The following is a 15,992-nucleotide window of genomic DNA, read 5'->3' as shown; positions in this document are numbered from 1 at the left end:
CCTCTCCCCGTATATAGCGCACTCTCCCCGTATATAGGGCACTCTCCCCGTATATAGGGCACTCTCCCCGTATATAGGGCACTCTCCCCGTATATAGGGCACTCTCCCCGTATATAGGGCACTCTCCCCGTATATGGCGCCCTCTCCCCGTATATGGCGCACTCTCCCCGTATATAGGGCACTCTCCCCGTATATAGCGCACTCTCCCCGTATATAGCGCACTCTCCCCGTATATGGCGCACTCTCCCCGTATATGGCGCACTCTCCCCGTATATAGGGCACTCTCCCCGTATATAGGGCACTCTCCCTGTATATAGCTCACTCTCCCTGTATATAGCGCCCTCTCCCTGTATATAGCGCACTCTCCCTGTATATAGCGCCCTCTCCCTGTATATAGCGCCCTCTCCCCGTATATAGGGCACTCTCCCCGTATATAGCGCACTCTCCCTGTATATAGCGCACTCTCCCTGTATATGGCGCACTCTCCCTGTATATGGCGCCCTCTCCCTGTATATAGCTCACTCTCCCTGTATATAGCGCCCTCTCCCTGTATATAGCTCACTCTCCCTGTATATAGCGCCCTCTCCCTGTATATAGCGCACTCTCCCTGTATATAGCGCCCTCTCCCTGTATATAGCGCCCTCTCCCCGTATATAGGGCACTCTCCCCGTATATAGCGCACTCTCCCTGTATATAGCGCACTCTCCCTGTATATGGCGCACTCTCCCTGTATATGGCGCCCTCTCCCTGTATATGGCGCCCTCTCCCTGTATATGGCGCCCTCTCCCTGTATATAGCTCACTCTCCCTGTATATGGCGCCCTCTCCCTGTATATGGCGCCCTCTCCCTGTATACGCACTCTCCCTGTATATGGCGCCCTCTCCCTGTATACGCACTCTCCCTGTATACGCACTCTCCCTGTATATGGCGCCCTCTCCCTGTATATGGCGCCCTCTCCCTGTATATGGCGCCCTCTCCCTGTATACGCACTCTCCCTGTATATGGCGCCCTCTCCCTGTATATAGCTCACTCTCCCTGTATATAGCTCACTCTCCCTGTATATGGCGCCCTCTCCCTGTATATGGCGCCCTCTCCCTGTATATGGCGCCCTCTCCCTGTATATAGCTCACTCTCCCTGTATATGGCGCCCTCTCCCTGTATATGGCGCCCTCTCCCTGTATACGCACTCTCCCTGTATATGGCGCCCTCTCCCTGTATACGCACTCTCCCTGTATACGCACTCTCCCTGTATATGGCGCCCTCTCCCTGTATATGGCGCCCTCTCCCTGTATATGGCGCCCTCTCCCTGTATACGCACTCTCCCTGTATATGGCGCCCTCTCCCTGTATATAGCTCACTCTCCCTGTATATAGCTCACTCTCCCTGTATATGGCGCCCTCTCCCTGTATATAGCTCACTCTCCCTGTATATGGCGCCCTCTCCCTGTATACGCACTCTCCCTGTATATGGCGCCCTCTCCCTGTATATAGCACCCTCTCCCTGTATATAGCTCACTCTCCCTGTATATGGCGCACTCTCCCTGTATATGGCGCCCTCTCCCTGTATATAGCACCCTCTCCCTGTATATAGCTCACTCTCCCTGTATATAGCTCACTCTCCCTGTATATGGCGCCCTCTCCCTGTGTATAGCGCCCTCTCCCTGTATATGGCGCCCTCTCCCTGTATATGGCGCCCTCTCCCTGTATATGGCGCCCTCTCCCTGTATATGGCGCCCTCTCCCTGTATATGGCGCCCTCTCCCTGTATATGGCGCCCTCTCCCTGTATATAGCGCCCTCTCCCCGTGTATATAGCGCCCTCTCCCTGTATATAGCGCCCTCTCCCTGTATATAGCGCCCTCTCCCCGTGTATATAGCGCCCTCTCCCCGTGTATATAGCGCCCTCTCCCTGTATATAGCGCCCTCTCCCCGTGTATATAGCGCCCTCTCCCTGTATATAGCTCACTCTCCCTGTACATGGCGCCTTCTCCCTGTATATGGCGCCCTCTCCCCGTGTATATGGCGCCCTCTCCCCGTGTATATGGCGCCCTCTCCCTGTATATGGCGCCCTCTCCCTGTATATAGCTCTCTCCCTGTATATGGCGCCCTCTCCCTGTATATGGCGCCCTCTCCCTGTATATAGCTCTCTCCCTGTATATGGCGCCCTCTCCCTGTATATGGCGCCCTCTCCCTGTATATAGCTCTCTCCCTGTATATGGCGCCCTCTCCCTGTATATAGCGCCCTCTCCCTGTATATAGCTCACTCTCCCTGTACATGGCGCCTTCTCCCTGTATATGGCGCCCTCTCCCCGTGTATATGGCGCCCTCTCCCCGTGTATATGGCGCCCTCTCCCCGTGTATATGGCGCCCTCTCCCCGTGTATATGGCGCCCTCTCCCTGTATATGGCGCCCTCTCCCCGTGTATATGGCGCCCTCTCCCCGTGTATATGGCGCCCTCTCCCCGTGCATCGCTATCTGTCTACTTGTACTTGAACCTCTCCGTCTCCCGGGCGCCCCTTCTGCTGACGTCACAGTATATTAGGCCGTGAAGCTCCGCCCCCCGTGGCGCTCGGTGATGACACTTCCGGCGTCACCTAGTGACGTTGTGCGCGCGGGCACCGGGAGAAAACATGGCGGAGTATCTAGCGTCCATTTTCGGCACAGAAAAGGACAAGTGAGAAATATGAGGGAGAAGGAGTGTCTGCTGGGGGTTATAGTCAGTGATACCCGGGAGAGGAGGATGCTGGGGGTTATAGTCAGTGATACCCGGGAGAGGAGGATGCTGGGGGTTATAGTCAGTGATACCCGGGAGAGGAGGATGCTGAGGGTTATAGTCAGTGATACCCGGGAGAGGAGGATGCTGGGGGTTATAGTCAGTGATACCCGGGAGAGGAGGATGCTGGGGGTTATAGTCAGTGATACCCGGGAGAGGAGGATGCTGGGGGTTATAGCCAGTGATACCCGGGAGAGGAGGATGCTGGGGGTTATAGTCAGTGATACCCGGGAGAGGAGGATGCTGGGGGTTATAGTCAGTGATACCCGGGGAGAGGAGGATGCTGGGGGTTATAGTCAGTGATACCCAGGAGAGGAGGATGCTGAGGGTTATAGTCAGTGATACCCGGGAGAGGAGGATGCTGGGGGTTATAGTCAGTGATACCCGGGAGAGGAGGATGCTGGGGGTTATAGTCAGTGATACCCGGGAGAAGAGGATGCTGGGGGTTATAGTCAGTGATACCCGGGAGAGGAGGATGCTGGGGGTTATAGTCAGTGATACCCGGGAGAAGAGGATGCTGGGGGTTATAGTCAGTGATACCCGGGAGAAGAGGATGCTGGGGGTTATAGTCAGTGATACCCGGGAGAGGAGGATGCTGGGGGTTATAGTCAGTGATACCCGGGGAGAGGAGGATGCTGGGGGTTATAGTCAGTGATACCCGGGAGAGGAGGATGCTGGGGGTTATAGTCAGTGATACCCGGGAGAGGAGGATGCTGGGGGTTATAGTCAGTGATACCCGGGAGAGGAGGATGCTGGGGGTTATAGCCAGTGATACCCGGGAGAGGAGGATGCTGGGGGTTATAGTCAGTGATACCCGGGAGAGGAGGATGCTGGGGGTTATAGTCAGTGATACCCGGGAGAGGAGGATGCTGGGGGTTATAGCCAGTGATACCCGGGAGAGGATGATGCTGAGGGTTATAGCCAGTGATACCCGGGAGAGGAGGATGCTGGGGGTTATAGTCAGTGATACCCGGGAGAGGAGGATGCTGGGGGTTATAGTCAGTGATACGCGGGAGAGGAGGATGCTGGGGGTTATAGTCAGTGATACCCGGGAGAGGAGGATGCTGGGGGTTATAGTCAGTGATACCCGGGAGAGGAGGATGCTGGGGGTTATAGTCAGTGATACCCGGGAGAGGAGGATGCTGGGGGTTATAGTCAGTGATACCCGGGAGAGGAGGATGCTGGGGGTTATAGTCAGTGATACCCGGGAGAAGAGGATGCTGGGGGTTATAGTCAGTGATACCCGGGAGAAGAGGATGCTGGGGGTTATAGTCAGTGATACCCGGGAGAGGAGGAAGCTGGGGGTTATAGTCAGTGATACCCGGGAGAGGAGGATGCTGAGGGTTATAGTCAGTGATACCCGGGGAGAGGAGGATGCTGGGGGTTATAGTCAGTGATACCCGGGAGAGGAGGATGCTGAGGGTTATAGTCAGTGATACCCGGGAGAGGAGGATGCTGAGGGTTATAGTCAGTGATACCCGGGAGAGGAGGATGCTGGGGGTTATAGTCAGTGATACCCGGGAGAGGAGGATGCTGGGGGTTATAGTCAGTGATACCCGGGGAGAGGAGGATGCTGGGGGTTATAGCCAGTGATACCCGGGAGAGGAGGATGCTGAGGGTTATAGTCAGTGATACCCGGGAGAGGAGGATGCTGGGGGTTATAGTCAGTGATACCCGGGAGAGGAGGATGCTGGGGGTTATAGTCAGTGATACCCGGGGAGAGGAGGATGCTGGGGGTTATAGTCAGTGATACCCGGGAGAGGAGGATGTTGAGGGTTATAGTCAGTGATACCCGGGAGAGGAGGATGCTGAGGGTTATAGTCAGTGATACCCGGGAGAGGAGGATGCTGAGGGTTATAGTCAGTGATACCCGGGAGAGGAGGATGCTGGGGGTTATAGCCAGTGATACCCGGGAGAGGAGGATGCTGAGGGTTATAGCCAGTGATACCCGGGAGAGGAGGATGCTGGGGGTTATAGTCAGTGATACCCGGGAGAGGATGATGCTGGGGGTTATAGTCAATGATACCCGGGGAGAGGAGGATGCTGGGGGTTATAGCCAGTGATACCCGGGAGAGGAGGATGCTGAGGGTTATAGCCAGTGATACCCGGGAGAGGAGGATGCTGGGGGTTATAGTCAGTGATACCCGGGAGAGGATGATGCTGGGGGTTATAGTCAATGATACCTGGGGAGAGGAGGATGCTGGGGGTTATAGTCAGTGATACCCGGGGAGAGGAGGATGCTGGGGGTTATAGTCAGTGATACCCGGGGAGAGGAGGATGCTGGGGGTTATAGTCAGTGATACCCGGGGAGAGGAGGATGCTGGGGGTTATAGTCAGTGATACCCGGGGAGAGGAGGATGCTGGGGGTTATAGTCAGTGATACCCGGGGAGAGGAGGATGCTGGGGGTTATAGTCAGTGATACCCGGGGAGAGGAGGATGCTGGGGGTTATAGTCAGTGATACCCGGGAGAGGAGGATGCTGGGGGTTATAGCCAGTGATACCCGGGGAGAGGAGGATGCTGGGGGTTATAGTCAGTGATACCCGGGAGAGGAGGATGCTGGGGGTCGTTGTTATTTTGTGAGGTTTGAAGTCGTCTTGTAGCATTCAGATTTTGTGCCTGATCTTCTTACCGTTGTTTTGCCCCTCCCCTATAATACAGGTGAGGGGGGGGGGATCTGTGGTGGGCTCGGTATTACAGGTGAGGGGGTCTGTGGTGGGCTCGGTGTTACAGGTGAGGGGGGGTCTGTGGTGGGCTCGGTGTTACAGGTGAGGGGGTCTGTGGTGGGCTCGATATTACAGGTGAGGGGGGTCTGTGGTGGGCTCGGTATTACAGGTGAGGGGGTCTGTGGTGGGCTCGGTATTACAGGTGAGGGGGTCTGTGGTGGGCTCGATATTACAGGTGAGGGGGTCTGTTGTGGGCTCGATATTACAGGTGAGGGGGGTCTTTGGTGGGCTCGATATTACAGGTGAGGGGGTCTGTGATGGGCTCGATATTACAGGTGAGGGGGGGGTCTGTGGTGGGCTCAGTATTACAGGTGAGGGGGGGTCTGTGGTGGGCTCGATATTACAGGTGAGGGGGGTCTGTGGTGGGCTCGATATTACAGGTGAGGGGGGGTCTGTGGTGGGCTCGGTATTACAGGTGAGGGGGGGTCTGTGGTGGGCTCGGTATTACAGGTGAGGGGGGGGTCTGTGGTGGGCTCGGTATTACAGGTGAGGGGGGGTCTGTGGTGGGCTTGATATTACAGGTGAGGGGGGGGTCTGTGGTGGGCTCGATCTTACAGGTGAGGGGGGGTCTGTGGTGGGCTCGATATTACAGGTGAGGGGGGGGGGTCTGTGGTGGGCTCGATATTACAGGTGAGGGGGGGTCTGTGGTGGGCTCGGTGTTACTGGTGAGGGGGGGTCTGTGGTGGGCTCGGTATTACAGGTGAGGGGGTCTGTGGTGGGCTCAATATTACAGGTGAGGGGGGGGTCTGTGGTGGGCTCGGTATTACAGGTGAGGGGGGTCTGTGGTGGGCTCGATATTACAGGTGAGGGGGGGTCTGTGGTGGGCTCGGTGTTACAGGTGAGGGGGGGGTCTGTGGTGGGCTCGGTATTACAGGTGAGGGGGGGGTCTGTGGTGGGCTCGGTATTACAGGTGAGGGGGGGTCTGTGGTGGTCTCGGTATTACAGGTGAGGGGGGGGGGTCTGTGGTGAGCTCGGTATTACGGGGGGGGGTCTGTGGTGGGCTCAGTGTCACACGTGAGGGGGGGGGGTCTGTGGTGGGCTCGGTATTACAGGTGAGGGGGGTCTGTGGTGGGCTCGGTATTACAGGTAGGGGGGGTCTGTGGTGGGCTCGGTATTACAGGTGGGGGGGTCTGTGGTGGGCTCGGTATTACAGGTAGGGGGGTCTGTGGTGGGCTCGGTATTACAGGTGAGGGGGGGTCTGTGGTGGGCTCGGTATTACAAGTGAGGGGGAGTCTGTGGTGGATTCGGTATTACAGGTGAGGGGGGGTCTGTGGTGGGCTCGGTATTACGGGGGGGGGTCTGTGGTGGGCTCAGTGTCACACGTGGGGGGGTCTGTGGTCGGCTCGGTATTACAGGTGAGGGGGGGGTCTGTGGTGGGTTCAGTATTACAGGTGGGGGGATCTGTGGTGGGTTCGCTGTTACAGGTGAGGGGGGGGTCTGTGGTGGGCTCGGTTTTACAGGTGAGGGGGGGGGGTCTGTGGTGGGCTCAGTGTTACAGATGAGGAGGGGTCTGTGGTGGGCTCGGTATTACGGGGGGGTCTGTGGTGGGCTCAGTGTCACACGTGAGGGGGGGTCTGTGGTGGGCTCGGTGTTACAGGTGAGGGGGGGGATCTGTGGTGGGCTTGGTATTACAGGTGGGGGGGGTCTGTGGTGGGCTCAGTATTACAGGTGAGGGGGGGGTCTGTGGTGGGCTCAGTATTACAGGTGAGGGGGGGGTCTGTGGTGGGCTCGGTGTTACAGGTGAGGGGGGGGGTCTGTGGTGGGCTCGGTGTTACAGGTGAGGGGGGGGTCTGTGGTGGGCTCGGTGTTACAGGTGAGTGGGTCTGTGGTGGGCTCGGTATTACAGGTGAGGGGGGAGTCTGTGGTGGGCTCGGTATTACAGGTGAGGGGGGGGGTCTGTGGTGAGCTCGGTATTACGGGGGGGGTCTGTGGTGGGCTCAGTGTCACACGTGAGGGGGGGGGGGTCTGTGGTGGGCTCGGTATTACAGGTAGGGGGGTCTGTGGTGGGCTCGGTATTACAGGTAGGGGGGGGTCTGTGGTGGGCTCGGTATTACAGGTAGGGGGGGTCTGTGGTGGGCTCGGTATTACAGGTGAGGGGGGCGTCTGTGGTGGGATCGGTATCACAGGTGGGGGGGGGGGTCTGTGTTGGGCTCAGTATTACGGGGGGGCTTGTGGTGGGCTCGGTATTACGGGAGGGGGGTCTGTGGTGGGCTCGGTATTACGGGGGGGGGTCTGTGGTGGGCTCGGTATTACGAGGGGATCTGTGGTGGGCTCGGTATTACGGGGGGGTCTGTGATGGGCTCAGTGTTACAGGTGAGGGGGGTCTGTGGTGGGCTCGGTATTACAGGTGAGGGGGGGTCTGTGGTGGGCTCGGTATTACGGGGGGGGGGTCTGTGGTGGGCTCAGTGTCACACGTGGGGGGGGGGTCTGTGGTCGGCTCGGTATTACAGGTGAGGGGGGGGTCTGTGGTGGGCTCAGTGTTACAGATGAGGAGGGGTCTGTGGTGGGCTCGGTATTACGGGGGGTCTGTGGTGGGCTCAGTGTCACACGTGAGGGGGGGTCTGTGGTCGGCTCGGTATTACAGGTGAGGGGGGGGTCTGTGGTGGGTTCAGTATTACAGGTGGGGGGATCTGTGGTGGGTTCGCTGTTACAGGTGAGGGGGGGTCTGTGGTGGGCTCGGTTTTACAGGTGAGGGGGGGGTCTGTGGTGGGCTCGGTATTACAGGTGAGGGGGGGGTCTGTGGTGGGCTCGGTATTACAGGTAGGGGGGTCTGTGATGGGCTCGGTATTACAGGTGAGGAGGGGATCTGTGATGGGCTCAGTGTTACAGGTTAGGGGGTCTGTGGTGGGCTCGGTGTTACAGGTTAGGGGGTCTGTGGTGGGCTCGGTATTACAGGTGAGGGGGGGGGGTCTGTGGTGGGCTCGGTATTACGGGGGGTCTGTGGTGGGCTCAGTGTCACACGTGAGGGGGGGGTCTGTGGTGGGCTCGGTTTTACAGGTGAGGGGGGGTCTGTGGTGGGCTCGGTATTACAGGTGAGGGGGGGGGTCTGTGGTGGGCTCGGTATTACAGGTAGGGTGGTCTGTGGTGGGCTCGGTATTACAGGTGGGGGGGGGTCTGTGGGTGGACTCGGTATTACAGGTAGTGGGGTCTGTGGTGGGCTCGGTATTACAGGTGAGGGGGGCGTCTGTGGTGGGATCGGTATCACAGGTGGGGGGGGGGTCTGTGTTGGGCTCAGTATTACGGGTGGGCTGTGGTGGGCTCGGTATTACGGGAGGGGGAGTCTGTAGTGGGCTCGGTATTACGAGGGGATCTGTGGTGGGCTCGATATTACGGGGGGGGGTCTGTGATGGGCTCAGTGTTACAGGTGAGGGGGTCTGTGGTGGGCTCGGTATTACAGGTGAGGGGGGGGTCTGTGGTGGGCTCGGTATTACGGGGGGGGTCTGTGGTGGGCTCAGTGTCACACGTGGGGGGGGTCTGTGGTCTGCTCGGTATTACAGGTGAGGGGGGGTCTGTGGTGGGCTCGGTATTACGGGGGGGGGGGTCTGTGGTGGGCTCGATATTACGGGGGGGGGTCTGTGATGGGCTCAGTGTTACAGGTGAGGGGGTCTGTGGTGGGCTCGGTATTACAGGTGAGGGGGGGTCTGTGGTGGGCTCGGTATTACGGGGGGGGTCTGTGGTGGGCTCAGTGTCACACGTGGGGGGGGTCTGTGGTCTGCTCGGTATTACAGGTGAGGGGGGGTCTGTGGTGGGTTCAGTATTACAGGTGGGGGGATCTGTGGTGGGCTCGGTATTACAGGTGAGGGGGGGGGTCTGTGGTGGGCTCAGTGTTACAGATGAGGAGGGGTCTGTGGTCGGCTCGGTATTACAGGTGAGGGGGGGGGTCTGTGGTGGGTTCAGTATTACAGGTGGGGGGATCTGTGGTGGGTTCGCTGTTACAGGTGAGGGGGGGTCTGTGGTGGGCTCGGTTTTACAGGTGAGGGGGGGTCTGTGGTGGGCTCGGTATTACAGGTGAGGGGGGGGTCTGTGGTGGGCTCGGTATTACAGGTAGGGGGGTCTGTGATGGGCTCGGTATTACAGGTGAGGAGGGGATCTGTGATGGGCTCAGTGTTACAGGTTAGGGGGTCTGTGGTGGGCTCGGTGTTACAGGTTAGGGGGTCTGTGGTGGGCTCGGTATTACAGGTGAGGGAGGGGTCTGTGGTGGGCTCGGTATTACGGGGGGTCTGTGGTGGGCTCAGTGTCACACGTGAAGGGGGGGTCTGTGGTGGGCTCGGTTTTACAGGTGAGGGGGGGTCTGTGGTGGGCTCAGTGTCACACGTGAAGGGGGGGTCTGTGGTGGGCTCGGTATTTGTGGAGGGGGTCTGTGGTGGGCTCGGTATTACGGGGGGGGTCTGTGGTGGGCTCAGTGTCACACGTGGGGGGGGTCTGTGGTCGGCTCGGTATTACAGGTGAGGGGGGGGTCTGTGGTGGGCTCAGTGTTACAGATGAGGAGGGGTCTGTGGTGGGCTCGGTATTACGGGGGGTCTGTGGTGGGCTCAGTGTCACACGTGAGGGGGGGTCTGTGGTCGGCTCGGTATTACAGGTGAGGGGGGGTCTGTGGTGGGTTCAGTATTACAGGTGGGGGGATCTGTGGTGGGTTCGCTGTTACAGGTGAGGGGGGGTCTGTGGTGGGCTCGGTTTTACAGGTGAGGGGGGGGTCTGTGGTGGGCTCGGTATTACAGGTGAGGGGGGGGTCTGTGGTGGGCTCGGTATTACAGGTAGGGGGGTCTGTGATGGGCTCGGTATTACAGGTGAGGAGGGGATCTGTGATGGGCTCAGTGTTACAGGTTAGGGGGTCTGTGGTGGGCTCGGTGTTACAGGTTAGGGGGTCTGTGGTGGGCTCGGTATTACAGGTGAGGGGGGGGGTCTGTGGTGGGCTCGGTATTACGGGGGGTCTGTGGTGGGCTCAGTGTCACACGTGAGGGGGGGGTCTGTGGTGGGCTCGGTATTACAGGTGAGGGGGGGGGTCTGTGGTGGGCTCGGTATTACAGGTAGGGTGGTCTGTGGTGGGCTCGGTATTACAGGTGGGGGGGGGGGGTCTGTGGTGGACTCGGTATTACAGGTAGGGGGGTCTGTGGTGGGCTCGGTATTACAGGTGAGGGGGGCGTCTGTGGTGGGATCGGTATCACAGGTGGGGGGGGGGTCTGTGTTGGGCTCAGTATTACGGGGGGGCTGTGGTGGGCTCGGTATTACGGGAGGGGGAGTCTGTAGTGGGCTCGGTATTACGAGGGGATCTGTGGTGGGCTCGATATTACGGGGGGGGGGTCTGTGATGGGCTCAGTGTTACAGGTGAGGGGGTCTGTGGTGGGCTCGGTATTACAAGTGAGGGGGAGTCTGTGGTGGATTCGGTATTACAGGTGAGGAGGGGTCTGTGGTGGGCTCGGTATTACGGGGGGGGTCTGTGGTGGGCTCAGTGTCACACGTGGGGGGGGTCTGTGGTCTGCTCGGTATTACAGGTGAGGGGGGGTCTGTGGTGGGTTCAGTATTACAGGTGGGGGGATCTGTGGTGGGCTCGGTATTACAGGTGAGGGGGGGGTCTGTGGTGGGCTCAGTGTTACAGATGAGGAGGGGTCTGTGGTCGGCTCGGTATTACAGGTGAGGGGGGGGGTCTGTGGTGGGTTCAGTATTACAGGTGGGGGGATCTGTGGTGGGTTCGCTGTTACAGGTGAGGGGGGGTCTGTGGTGGGCTCGGTTTTACAGGTGAGGGGGGGGTCTGTGGTGGGCTCGGTATTACAGGTGAGGGGGGGGTCTGTGGTGGGCTCGGTATTACAGGTAGGGGGGTCTGTGATGGGCTCGGTATTACAGGTGAGGAGGGGATCTGTGATGGGCTCAGTGTTACAGGTTAGGGGGTCTGTGGTGGGCTCGGTGTTACAGGTTAGGGGGTCTGTGGTGGGCTCGGTATTACAGGTGAGGGGGGGGTCTGTGGTGGGCTCGGTATTACGGGGGGTCTGTGGTGGGCTCAGTGTCACACGTGAAGGGGGGGTCTGTGGTGGGCTCGGTTTTACAGGTGAAGGGGGGTCTGTGGTGGGCTCAGTGTCACACGTGAAGGGGGGGTCTGTGGTGGGCTCGGTATTACAGGTGTGGAGGGGGTCTGTGGTGGGCTTGGTATTACAGGTAGGGGGGTCTGTGATGGGCTCGGTATTACAGGTGAGGAGGGGATCTGTGATGGGCTCAGTGTTACAGGTTAGGGGGTCTGTGATGGGCTCGGTGTTACAGGTGAGGGGGGTCTGTGGTGGGCTCGGTGTTACAGGTTAGGGGGTCTGTGATGGGCTTGGTGTTACAGGTGAGGGGGGGGTCTGTGGTGGGCTCGGTGTTACAGGTGAGGGGGGTCTGTGGTGGGCTCGGTGTTACAGGTTAGGGGGTCTGTGATGGGCTTGGTGTTACAGGTGAGGGGGGGTCTGTGGTGGGCTCGGTGTTACAGGTGAGGGGGGTCTGTGGTGGGCTCGGTGTTACAGGTTAGGGGGTCTGTGGTGGGCTCGGTGTTACAGGTTAGGGGGTCTGTGATGGGCTTGGTGTTACAGGTGAGTGGGTCTGTGGTGTGCTCGGTGTTACAGGTGGGGGGGGTCTGTGTTGGGCTCGGTGTTACAGGTGGGGGGGTCTGTGGTGGGCTCAGTGTTACAGGTGGGGGGGTCTGTGGTGGGGTCGGTGTTACAGGTGAGGGGGGGTCTGTGGTGGGGTCGGTGTTACAGGTGAGGGGGGGGTCTGTGGTGGGCTCGGTGTTACAGGTGAGGGGGGGGTCTGTGGTGGGCTCGGTGTTACAGGTGAGGGGGGGGTCTGTGGTGGGCTCGGTGTTACAGGTGAGTGGGTCTGTGGTGGGCTCGGTATTACAGGTGAGGAGGGGGTCTGTGGTGGGCTCGGTGTTACAGGTGAGGGGGTCTGTGGTGGGCTCAGTATTACAGGTGACGTGGTTCTGTGGTGGGCTCGGTGTTACAGGTGACGTGGGTCTGTGGTGGGCTCGGTGTTACAGGTGGGGGGGTCTGTGGTGGGCTCGGTGTTACAGGTGAGTGGGTCTGTGGTGGGCTCGGTGTTACAGGTGAGGGGGGGTCTGTGGTGGGCTCGGTATTACAGGTGAGTGGGTCTGTGGTGGGCTCGGTATTACAGGTGAGGAGGGGGTCTGTGGTGGGCTTGGTGTTACAGGTGAGTGGGTCTGTGGTGGGCTTGGTGTTACAGGTGAGTGGGTCTGTGGTGGGCTTGGTGTTACAGGTGAGTGGGTCTGTGGTGGGCTCGGTGTTACAGGTGAGGGGGGGTCTGTGGTGGGCTCGGTGTTACAGGTTAGGGGGTCTGTGGTGGGCTCGGTGTTACAGGTGAGTGGGTCTGTGGTGGGCTCGATATTACAGGTGAGGAGGGGGTCTGTGGTGGGCTCAGTGTTACAGGTGAGAGGGGGTCTGTGGTGGGCTCGATATTACAGGTGAGGAGGGGGTCTGTGGTGGGCTCGGTGTTACAGGTGAGGGGGTCTGTGGTGGGCTCAGTATTACAGGTGAGGAGGGGGTCTGTGGTGGGCTCGGTGTTACAGGTGAGTGGGTCTGTGGTGGGCTCGGTGTTACAGGTGACGTGGGTCTGTGGTGGGCTCGGTATTACAGGTAGGGGGGGGTCTGTGGTGGGCTCGGTATTACAGGTAGGGGGGTCTGTGGTGGGTTCGGTATTACAGGTGAGGGGGGCGTCTGTGGTGGGATCGGTATCACAGGTTGGGGGGGGGGGTCTGTGTTGGGCTCAGTATTACGGGGGGGCTGTGGTGGGCTCGGTATTACGGGAGAGGGGTCTGTGGTGGGCTCGGTATTACGGGGGAGGCTCTGTGGTGGGCTCGGTATTACGAGGGGATCTGTGGTGGGCTCGGTATTACGGGGGGGGGGGTCTGTGATGGGCTCAGTGTTACAGGTGAGGGGGTCTGTGGTGGGCTCGGTATTACAAGTGAGGGGGAGTCTGTGGTGGGCTCGGTATTACGGGGGGGTCTGTGGTGGGCTCAGTGTCACACGTGGGGGGGGGTCTGTGGTGGGCTCGGTATTACAGGTGAGGGGGGGGGTCTGTGGTGGGCTCAGTGTTACAGATGAGGAGGGGTCTGTGGTGGGCTCGGTATTACGGGGGGTCTGTGGTGGGCTCAGTGTCACACGTGAGGCGGGGTCTGTGGTCGGCTCGGTATTACAGGTGAGGGGGGGGTCTGTGGTGGGTTCAGTATTACAGGTGGGGGGATCTGTGGTGGGCTCGGTGTTACAGGTGAGTGGGTCTGTGGTGGGCTCGGTGTTACAGGTGAGGGGGGGTCTGTGGTGGGCTCGGTGTTACAGGTGAGTGGGTCTGTGGTGGGCTCGGTGTTACAGGTGAGGGGGGGTCTGTGGTGGGCTCGGTGTTACAGGTGAGGGGGGGTCTGGTGGGCTCGGTGTTACAGGTGAGTGGGTCTGTGGTGGGCTCGATGTTACAGGTGAGGAGGGGGTCTGTGGTGGGCTCAGTGTTACAGGTGAGGGGGGGTCTGTGGTGGGCTCGATATTACAGGTGAGGAGGGGGTCTGTGGTGGGCTCGGTGTTACAGGTGAGGGGGTCTGTGGTGGGCTCAGTATTACAGGTGAGGAGGGGGTCTGTGGTGGGCTCGGTGTTACAGGTGAGTGGGTCTGTGGTGGGCTCGGTGTTACAGGTGACGTGGGTCTGTGGTGGGCTCGGTATTACAGGTAGGGGGGGGGTCTGTGGTGGGCTCGGTATTACAGGTAGGGGGGTCTGTGGTGGGCTCGGTATTACAGGTGAGGGGGGCGTCTGTGGTGGGATCGGTATCACAGGTTGGGGGGGGGGTCTGTGTTGGGCTCAGTATTACGGGGGGGCTGTGGTGGGCTCGGTATTACGGGAGGGGGGTCTGTGGTGGGCTCAGTGTTATAGATGAGGAGGGGTCTGTGGTGGGCTCGGTATTACGGGGGGTCTGTGGTGGGCTCAGTGTCACACGTGAGGGGGGGTCTGTGGTCGGCTCGGTATTACAGGTGAGGGGGGGTCTGTGGTGGGTTCAGTATTACAGGTGGGGGGATCTGTGGTGGGTTCGCTGTTACAGGTGAGGGGGGGTCTGTGGTGGGCTCGGTTTTACAGGTGAGGGGGGGGTCTGTGGTGGGCTCGGTATTACAGGTGAGGGGGGGGTCTGTGGTGGGCTCGGTATTACAGGTAGGGTAGAGGGGTCTGTGATGGGCTCGGTATTACAGGTGAGGAGGGGATCTGTGATGGGCTCAGTGTTACAGGTTAGGGGGTCTGTGGTGGGCTCGGTGTTACAGGTTAGGGGGTCTGTGGTGGGCTCGGTATTACAGGTGAGGGGGGGGGGTCTGTGGTGGGCTCGGTATTACGGGGGGTCTGTGGTGGGCTCAGTGTCACGTGAGGGGGGGGGTCTGTGGTGGGCTCGGTTTTACAGGTGAGGGGGGGGGGTCTGTGGTGGGCTTGGTATTACAGGTGAGGGGGGGGGGTCTGTGGTGGGCTCGGTATTACAGGTAGGGTGGTCTGTGGTGGGCTTGGTATTACAGGTAGGGGGGTCTGTGGTGGGCTCGGTATTACAGGTGAGGGGGGCGTCTGTGGTGGGATCGGTATCACAGGTGGGGGGGGGTCTGTGTTGGGCTCAGTATTACGGGGGGGCTGTGGTGGGCTCGGTATTACGGGAGGGGGAGTCTGTAGTGGGCTCGGTATTACGAGGGGATCTGTGGTGGGCTCGATATTACGGGGGGGGGGGGTCTGTGATGGGCTCAGTGTTACAGGTGAGGGGGTCTGTGGTGGGCTCGGTATTACAAGTGAGGGGGAGTCTGTGGTGGATTCGGTATTACAGGTGAGGGGGGGTCTGTGGTGGGCTCGGTATTACGGGGGGGGTCTGTGGTGGGCTCAGTGTCACACGTGGGGGGGGTCTGTGGTCGGCTCGGTATTACAGGTGAGGGGGGGTCTGTGGTGGGTTCAGTATTACAGGTGGGGGGGATCTGTGGTGGGCTCGGTATTACACAGGTGGGGGGGATCTGTGGTGGGCTCGGTATTACAGGTGAGGGGGGGGTCTGTGGTGGGCTCAGTGTTACAGATGAGGAGGGGTCTGTGGTGGGCTCGGTATTACGGGGGGTCTGTGGTGGGCTCAGTGTCACACGTGAGGGGGGGGGGTCTGTGGTCGGCTCGGTATTACAGGTGAGGGGGGGGTCTGTGGTGGGTTCAGTATTACAGGTGGGGGGATCTGTGGTGGGTTCGCTGTTACAGGTGAGGGGGGGTCTGTGGTGGGCTCGGTTTTACAGGTGAGGGGGGGGGTCTGTGGTGGGCTCGGTATTACAGGTGAGGGGGGGGGGTCTGTGGTGGGCTCGGTATTACAGGTAGGGGGGTCTGTGATGGGCTCGGTATTACAGGTGAGGAGGGGATCTGTGATGGGCTCAGTGTTACAGGTTAGGGGGTCTGTGGTGGGCTCGGTGTTACAGGTTAGGGGGTCTGTGGTGGGCTCGGTATTACAGGTGAGGGGGGGGTCTGTGGTGGGCTCGGT

At 59.9% G+C, this 15,992-nt stretch overlaps 1 protein-coding gene across 2 annotated transcripts in view; it reads left to right on the top strand.

The window, feature by feature from the left end:
* Positions 1–2,572: 2,572 nt before the first annotated feature.
* Positions 2,573–15,992, top strand: part of U2AF1 (U2 small nuclear RNA auxiliary factor 1) — a 54,993-nt gene continuing 41,573 nt past the window's right edge. Inside the window, exon 1 of one of the 2 annotated variants that reach the window (XM_075332736.1) lies at positions 2,573–2,671. In XM_075332736.1, coding sequence (XP_075188851.1) covers positions 2,573–2,671 — 99 coding nt within the window. The remainder of the gene's footprint in view (positions 2,672–15,992) is intronic. The other variant, XM_075332738.1, reaches the window with a different exon arrangement.

This window comes from Anomaloglossus baeobatrachus, chromosome 2 (assembly GCF_048569485.1).
Source record: "Anomaloglossus baeobatrachus isolate aAnoBae1 chromosome 2, aAnoBae1.hap1, whole genome shotgun sequence".
NCBI lineage: Eukaryota > Metazoa > Chordata > Amphibia > Anura > Aromobatidae > Anomaloglossus > Anomaloglossus baeobatrachus.
Note: the sequence above shows the minus strand (reverse complement) of the source record. Positions and strands in the feature narration are given on the sequence as shown.